Genomic DNA, 8571 nt, shown 5'->3' with positions numbered 1-8571 from the left:
CACTGCCTTGTTTGTGCATGTCTACCGTCATGTTTGATGTAAGTGTTCTCTGTGTCGTGCTAACGTGTCAAAAACATACATGTAGCCTGGTATCATTTGTGTGAAATCAGTAAATATGTACCTCAGATACAGAGTTGAAATAAAAACATTGTCACTCCAGATATCTGCTGGTTATTCAGACCATGAGACGCCAACACTTCTGAGGTTGGGTGGTGACGTTTTCCTCCAGGAGCCCAAGCCAACAGCACTTGCTAAACCTTTAAACTGTCTCAAAGACGCCAAATATATCAATAAGTTTGGTGAAGGCAGAATATTCTTGTGAGGAAAGGATTTGAAAAGCAATAAAAGCTGAGAGGTGATGTTTGATATCCAAATTAGAGAGTAGTGTAGTATAGGCAAGAGAGGTTATGATTTAGCAACACAATAGAAGTGAAAACAGCACTGCTGTCAAACCAAGAGATTTCTAGCCAGGAGTCCAGACCAACATCCCCTTTGGGAAATGAGTTGGTAACTCCCAAAGGCTCTGGGATCTCTTTATAAACTTAAATTATCACCTAATTTTGCATTAATATAAACTTCTTTTAACTTCATACCTTAAATTTTGGAAGCTAATGGGTAAATACACTTAAATCCACCTTAAATATTTCAATTATTGTGATAGAATGCAGATGAAGAGTTTGCTCTTTAATATGGCCTATTATTTGTTAGGTTTAGGGGGCTAGAGGGGTAGAAGACCATCAAGGTAATATAAAGGTTTAGGAGTCCATTGGCAGCTTACCAACAATGCTAACAGCATTACTGAAACACGTTTTGTTTAGCAGCATTGTATTACTTTCTAATCTGCCAGCACCAAATGACATCTGTTTAGATGTATTTGTTCAATTGCACTCTGGTCTGGGCATTTTTAACCCTATATTTACTTGAAAAATCCTAAAAATTAAAAACCGAAATGTCTGTGTCCTGGTGTCCCCAAAGCCGTTAGCCTTGGCTTTTTAGTCCTCCGCTGAATCAAATTCGGTGCGGTGTGTATATATAACTAATTGAGATATAATACAGGGGGTTGGAATGAAGCATCGCAGAAAACAACTGGCGTGGAATACAGGTAGGTTGCGTTAAGTTAAATGCAACAGAAACATAAATCGAAGAGGAAACAGATTTCACCAGAACACTGGGGATCATAATACCCACAATGCACTTCGACGGACCCGTTGAATTCTGCGACACACGTTTCCGGTGTGTTGGTGCATGTTCGTTTCTCCCTCGCAACGCAAGTTGGGCTCTTGTTTTAGAGTAAAGAGTGAACGCTACTTGCCATCATAACTGGCCGAGAATCGCTTGTAACATTTACTGAAGGAGGAGACATCAACGGGCCGCCAAGATGCCGCGAATTATGATAAAAGGAGGCGTCTGGCGCAACACTGAGGTACGTGTTTACATGGCTAGCTTGGTTAGCGGGATGCTAAGCTCTTAACAGCAAACCCATTGGCTGAAGTTAGCATGAAGCTATCTGCTCATTTAACGGGATTTAGCTTGCGTAGCAAGTTCAGTTTATCTGTGTGGCTACTAGTTATATTGAAAGTGTTAAGCAGCGGTCTGTGTACAATTGTGTACACGCGACTTAGCCAGGTACTTTTAAATATGTAAGCTATTTGTTGGCATCGTCATTAGCAAACAGTGCAAGAAACTGTTAGCATAAAAGCTAACAACAAGTTAGAATTGGAGAAGAAATGTCAGAAATTGGGAAAACGAAGCAGAAATTTGACCATATCAATGGTTAATGGAAAGATGAACATTGTTTATAAACGTTTATTTGGTTTATATATGTGATTGGCTTCGTGCTATTTATTAATTTGTGACTTCTCTCTGCATCTCTCTATTTGTCCAGGATGAGATCCTCAAGGCTGCGGTAATGAAATATGGGAAAAACCAGTGGTCTCGTATCGCTTCCCTGCTGCACCGCAAGTCTGCCAAACAGTGTAAAGCCAGATGGTGAGTACTACAGAAACACGTGATGTCATATACGTCAGTTTCACTTTATATGTTTTCTAAGCCCTAGCCAGAGTCAATGAGATAACCGGCTTAAATAAGAATTATATACACTTGTTTTGTTTCTGTCTGCAGGTATGAGTGGCTGGATCCCAGTATCAAGAAAACAGAATGGTCCAGAGAAGAGGAGGAGAAGCTGCTTCACTTGGCCAAGCTGATGCCTACTCAGTGGAGGACCATTGCGCCTATTATAGGACGCACCGCTGCCCAGTGCCTTGAGCACTATGAATACCTGCTGTAAGGCCTTGTCTACTAAATAAGATTTATTATTTTGTTGCAAATTTTAGCGCAGACTTCCCATCACAATGTATGATAGTTTCCAGTAAGTGTAATAAAACTGTTTGTCTATTTGTGTACGTTTAGAGACAAAGCGGCACAAAGGGACAATGAGGAGGAAGTGGGAGACGACCCCAGGAAATTAAAACCAGGAGAAATCGACCCTAATCCTGAAACTAAACCTGCCAGACCTGACCCTGTGGACATGGACGAAGGTGCAATAACACACTGCCATCATTGACGATGATGAAGGGACTGATTGTTCTTTAAAAATTTGTTTCAGTATGTCATGTAACCAATAGGGGTGAAAGTCGAGTTGACGCCGACTAGTCCCTGATGATGCCACTAATAAAAACACAGTAGAGTGTAATGCTTTGTAACAATGAAATCTATATTCTTGACCTGAAAATATATGGTAGCTACACAAAGTAAGCTACGGGGTCTTTTCATGCCAGTTTATTGAGGCTTGAACACAGGCTACTGCTACTGCAGCCCATGTTAACACCATAAACACCATCAGTTTGACACTTATGGTTTGCGGCTCTCGTTTGACAAACGATCAACTCTACCATAACTTGCATCTCTCAACTGGTGCATTCACTGACATCAAGGACAAAAAAAAAATACAAATGGGCTTCATTTAGTAAAGTATTTCCACACACTTGATGAACCGCTGCTAGTTTGCTGCAATGACCCACTGGGGTCCTCACCTGTCTTCTAGTCGACTAGTCTGTACAACCCCTAGTCACCAACTCAATGAATTATGTTTCTCCTTTTCTGTAGATGAGTTAGAGATGCTGTCAGAGGCCAGGGCTCGTCTGGCCAACACCCAGGGCAAGAAAGCCAAGAGGAAGGCCAGAGAGAAGCAGCTGGAGGAAGCCAGGTTAAACTCATTTCATGCATTCTCATATACACATAGACAAGCTGATGATGATCTCAGTTTTATTTATCAGAGCATTTGACTTTTCATTTTTAAAAAATCATGTAATGGAGACTTTTTTTTACTCCGCTTCAGGCGGTTGGCTGCTCTGCAGAAGCGCAGAGAGTTGAGAGCGGCAGGAATCGACGTTCAGAAGAAGAGGAAGAAGAAGAGAGGGGTGGACTACAACGCTGAAATCCCCTTTGAAAAGAAACCTGCACCGGTAAGCACAATAACATGTTTCTGTGTATATAAAATTAATCACAACACCTGCAGAGAACAGCTATGATATTAATTGGTGGCTCTTTTTTTGTTTACTTCAAGGGTTTCTATGACACCAGCATGGAGCAATATAATGCTCTGGAGCCGAATTTCAAACGTCTCAGACAGCAGCACTTGGATGGAGAACTACGCAAGTCAGTAGCACCATACACTACCCTTTAGACACACAGTTTTTTTGATAACATGGGGATTCACATAAGTAAATACACAACAGGGAATGTATACTTGTACATAAAGAGTAAAAAGAAACACAAAACTGTTGCACAGTTTGCATCATAAGTACACAAAGTAAATGCATGAATGATTTCATAATGTTTATTCATAAACCCCATTGTTTGTGTGTAGTGAGCGTGAGGAGAGGGATAGGAAGAAAGATAAACAAAAAATAAAGAAGAAGAAGGAGAGCGATCTGCCGTCTGCCATCCTGCAAACCAGTGGAGTGGCTGAGTTCACCAAGAAACGCTCCAAACTGGTGTTACCTGCACCACAGGTAACTTTGATGTCTAATACATCTCTTAGACAACGAATCCAGTTGTTCTTGACTCGTGCTTTATTTTTTCATTGTTAACAAATATTGTATTTAATCTGTTCTCAGATCAGTGATGCTGAGTTAGAGGAAGTTGTCAAACTGGGTGTTGCCAGTGAGGTTGCCCGTCAAACTGCTGAGGAGAGCGAAAGTGGTAACTCGGCCTCCTCCACCCTTCTGTCGGAGTACAGCGTCACTAACACCATGGCAACGGGGCTACGGACCCCACGCACCCCTGCTGTACAGGACAGAATACTGCAGGTAACAAATAAACACACAACTTTATTTTTTATGCATAATGTCATAGTATTTTGACAGTGGTATTTCATAATGATTGGCATATGTCATTATTGGTATGCTAACGCCTTTATTATTGATAGCTAAGTTCATCGTGAAATTAGACTTCGACCATAGTCTCAGACCTTTCTGCACACTTTGCCTTCTTGCAGGTACAATGGTAGTAGCTAGCCACTATAAAAAAAGGAAATGATATTTAAAATACATGATATAATAAGAACAGTAGGGAACCAGATTTCTGGATGCTTGGTTTTATTTGACTTGCTGTGTTTTGGGATGCAACTAACAATTACCAGCCTGTCACGACCACAAAAGGTTAATCAAGTAATTGATTGAATTGCCCATCAGAAGTTAGCAGAGCCAATAGAAAACTGAGTAGCCAATAAAGAAATAGCTGATTATTGATTTTTCTGTTGATGAATCAAATAAATGAAGTACCTTTTGGCATTATTATTAGCATGTGCATTTGCATCCTTGTAATTGTAATTGTATTTACATTTAAATATCTATAAGATTGTGAGTAAAAACATCACTGTACAAAGTACTCATTTCTGTTCTTTGTCAAAAAATGTCTACTGGTAGTATTTACCTGTGTGTTTGTATTTTCAGGAAGCCCAGAACCTAATGGCTCTGACCAACATCGACACCCCCCTGAAGGGAGGCCTCAACACTCCTCTGCACGAGAGCGACTTCAGTGGAGTGACACCTCAGCGTCAGCAGATACAAACACCCAACACTGTCCTCACTACGCCGTTCAGGTAACAAAGCTATACTCCAGTAATACAGCTTCTTATTTACGCTATGATCCATGATTTGCTGTCATAGCATGCATTTAGAACAAACCAACAAAAGTAGTCTTCTGTATTCAAACTATACAACCAGGGAAGAGGGCATGTGTAACTGACAAAAAGCAGAGGCTGTTACCCTTTTACACTTTGTAAATACTGAAAAGAACAACTAGGCTGGAAGCTAGCTCAACTTCTCCTGCTCACAAATGTTCTGGTGGAGGAAAGTTGGTCTAGAGTCACTCTTTGGGAACTGTTTACGCTCCGCCAGTTATCTACCTGGCAATTTAAATCATTTGGGCGGAATTTATGTGGCGCTGGACAGAAGAGTAGCAGCATGGTTGAGTGGAATTTGTTTAGACGAAAAGGCAGATATGTTAACTGCTTAATCCTATTTATCTGGAATTTAGTCAGGAGGTAATGTTAGACATTCAGAGGTACACATGTTACTCTCATTCCACTGCTGCTGTGTGTCCATACCTTAACAGATTTGGTGTATTGCCCTCTTTAGTTTAAAGGAAAATCATTTATTAGTGTGCTCAAGCCTCAGTTTGTCCTCTACAAGGTGATTACTTTTCCTTGATCTGATTTTGTCAGTCCATGATTCCAGACTCTCTCTACCATTGCTGGTGCTGAGCAACTGCAGAGAAAGCCCATTTCTCACTAAGTATTACCCTGCAGTAAATGTTAACAAGTTTGGTCATTTCCAACAGAACTCCTGGACCTGGTCAGGGGGCAGAAGGCATGATGACACCTCAAGCCGTAGGAGGGTTGACGCCACGTGTGGCAGGGACCCCAGGTTTGACCCCCGGCCGGACGCCGCTGAGAGACAAACTGAATATTAACAGCGAGGAGCAACTGGCGGACCCTGCCTTTGCTAAACACCTGGTAACAAATATGATATATAATTTTTCAGAAAGTTTTTGAGTCGTTAATTTCATCAGTCAAAGAAAAACCCTCATGAAGCAGCTGCGACAATAAACCTATTGTTTTGATAACGGAAATGCTAAATAATACAGACCAAGAAAAGTAATCCCATGCCTGATTAATGCTGTTATTCTCTTTCGTCAACAGCAAAGGGAGAACCTGCAGCAGCTGAGACAAGGCCTGATGTCACTTCCTGTTCCGAAGAACGATTTCGAGATTGTTCTTCCCGAAAACGCAGAGAAAGAACTCGAAGAAACAGAGACCGAGACGGGATACGTAGAGGACTCGGCAGATATAGAGGCACGCAAGCAGGTATGAACTTGGATAAACACACCAGTCAGTTTTAAGTTTATTTTCTGCGTGCAGAAAATCATTTTTATGACAGAACCAGGTTTTGTCTGTTGTCTTTACCGCTGTGTATGTTTGTGTGTTTGTCAGGCTCTGCGGGATGCAGAAAGGGAGAAGGAGCTGAAGCTGAGACATACTGCTGTTCAGAGAAGTCTTCCCAGGCCTACTGAGGTAAGGTTTCATCATACTGTTAACTTTGGTTGTGTGAATGTTTTCATGTCATAATGTTTTCTTTTCAGATATATTGACGTGATGAATATTGATTTGTCTCTGCAGGTAAACGAGTCCGTCCTCCGTCCCGCTTCCATGGAGCCGCTCTCTGACCTCCAAGTTGCAGAGGAACTCGTCAAACAGGAAATTATCACCATGCTGCACCACGACTGTCTCCACCACCCGTCAGCCAACTCGGCCAGTCAGCTGCAGCGTGGCAAATCCAGAGGTCCCACTTCTACATCTAACAACGCGTCGCACATCGCTTACATGGAAACACACCCCTACAAGCCGATCAGCACAGAGGACATGGAGCAGGTAACACACGTTACCATCACTTTACTGTTGATCATTAAACCCATGTCATGTCCAATTGCTCTTGTCTCAGTTTTTTTGTGACTGTGATATTTGTTGGCTGTTAAGATGTTGTGTACTTGTGTTGCGTGTCAATAAACAGGCAAAGGCAATACTGGCAGCAGAAATGGAGGTGGTGAAGACAGGAATGGGCCACGGTGATCTCAGCATGGAGGCCTACAGCCAGGTGTGGGAGGAATGCTACGGACAGGTGAGACATTACCAAAACTATGACGTCATCTGGAATCTGGTTGTCAGGTGTTTTGTTAATTTTCATGCAAAACACACCGCTCCATTCCTCCAAATTAGCCTGTCTGCTCCTTTTAACTCTTCATAATATTGTCTGCCTCTCTCATTGCACAGGTGTTATATCTACCTGGTCAGAACAGGTACACCAGAGCAAACCTGGCATCAAAGAAAGACCGCATTGAAAGCCTGGAGAAAAAACTAGAGGTGAGAAAGCACACTGACAGATGAACAGCTATTAAACACAACCCTGAATATGAAATGCTGTATGAGAGCTCCTGTCCAAACACTGAGGCCTCTGTATCTGTGGGACCCTCCAGGTGAACCGTGGTCACATGACAGCAGAGGCTCGGAGAGCAGCTAAGCTGGAGAAGAAACTGAAGATCCTGCTGGGGGGCTTTCAGTCCAGAGCGCTGGGGCTCCTGAAGCAGCACAATGAACTCTGGGAACAGGTACTGAACAGATATTCATAAGCACAGTCAGAACTGCATTTTATCTGAGAACGAAATCTTTCTACCTTTATTCAAACGAGCACAGGTTTGTACACACAGTGCATCTTAATTCTGCAAAGTAAAACTAGCTAGCTAATATTTAACTAGTTCTCATACAGGCTGTGAATGATTAGTGTATGAAATACTGTGTAATTGAACATTGTTCTTGTGATAATGAGTGTTATACTCAATGTGTCCACTAGGTGGAGCAGGCAGCCACAGAGCTCCAGACCTTCACTCAGCTGAAGAAACAAGAAGATGCAGCTATTCCCAGGAGACAAGCGGTAAGACATTTAAAACACACACACACACACACACGGTACAGTGTTGTTTCAGTCAGGAGCTGCCAGAAAAGTAGCCCAAATGATCACAAACCACACAAAACAATTACCTGACCAACTGAATAAATAGTGGCTCGACTGGAGCTTCAGCTTGCGAGGCTTAAATAGATCAATATCCCTAGAAAAGCCAATTATCGTCATCTCTGACTGGTATTTGACACAATGTGTGTTTCAGGCTCTGCGGGAGGACGTGGAGAGGCAGATGGAGAGAGAACGAGAACTTCAGCAGAGATATGGAGAGCTGCTGATGGAGCGGGAGTCGCTGATAAACAGTGCTCAGAAATACTGATCAACACACACACACACCATGGATAACAAGTTGACAACTGTTCATAGAATCTAAGATTTCTCTTGCTTCCCTTTGAGTCATTGTATTGAGCCCTTCAGTCATTTTCTGATTATCGCAGCGAACGCCACAAATAAGCCGCCTCATGTCGCTTTAATGTTGCAAGCTGAGTTTTGAGCATGCTCAGTAATCCGTTGTGTTTGTGACCAATAAAGTTTCTTTTCAACAATGACACAG

At 42.2% G+C, this 8571-nt stretch overlaps 1 protein-coding gene across 1 annotated transcript; it reads left to right on the top strand.

Moving 5' to 3' along the window:
- The first annotated feature begins 1229 nt into the window (after nucleotides 1–1229).
- On the top strand, nucleotides 1230–8563 carry cdc5l (CDC5 cell division cycle 5-like (S. pombe)). The gene is made up of 19 exons (XM_084562413.1): nucleotides 1230–1423; nucleotides 1886–1989; nucleotides 2122–2283; nucleotides 2410–2537; nucleotides 3106–3205; nucleotides 3338–3464; nucleotides 3566–3657; nucleotides 3869–4013; nucleotides 4119–4310; nucleotides 4956–5104; nucleotides 5845–6019; nucleotides 6206–6370; nucleotides 6497–6577; nucleotides 6683–6934; nucleotides 7074–7181; nucleotides 7334–7423; nucleotides 7537–7668; nucleotides 7911–7991; nucleotides 8224–8563. The coding sequence occupies exons 1-19, from the start codon at nucleotides 1379–1381 to the stop codon at nucleotides 8335–8337; spliced, it is 2442 nt and encodes an 813-aa protein (XP_084418539.1). The 5' UTR covers nucleotides 1230–1378; the 3' UTR covers nucleotides 8338–8563.
- The last annotated feature ends 8 nt before the right edge of the window (nucleotides 8564–8571 follow it).

This window comes from Chelon labrosus, assembly GCF_963514085.1.
Source record: "Chelon labrosus genome assembly, chromosome: 15".
Classification (NCBI taxonomy): domain Eukaryota; kingdom Metazoa; phylum Chordata; class Actinopteri; order Mugiliformes; family Mugilidae; genus Chelon; species Chelon labrosus.
Note: the sequence above shows the minus strand (reverse complement) of the source record. Positions and strands in the feature narration are given on the sequence as shown.

Coding starts and splice junctions, on each gene's coding strand:
- cdc5l (XM_084562413.1), top strand. CDS start 1,379: ATGCCGCGAATTATGATAAAAGGAGGCGTCTGGCGCAACACTGAG. Junction 4,014..4,118: donor TGGTGTTACCTGCACCACAG/GTAACTTTGATG, acceptor ATCTGTTCTCAG/ATCAGTGATGCTGAGTTAGA. Junction 7,424..7,536: donor GCCTGGAGAAAAAACTAGAG/GTGAGAAAGCAC, acceptor GGGACCCTCCAG/GTGAACCGTGGTCACATGAC.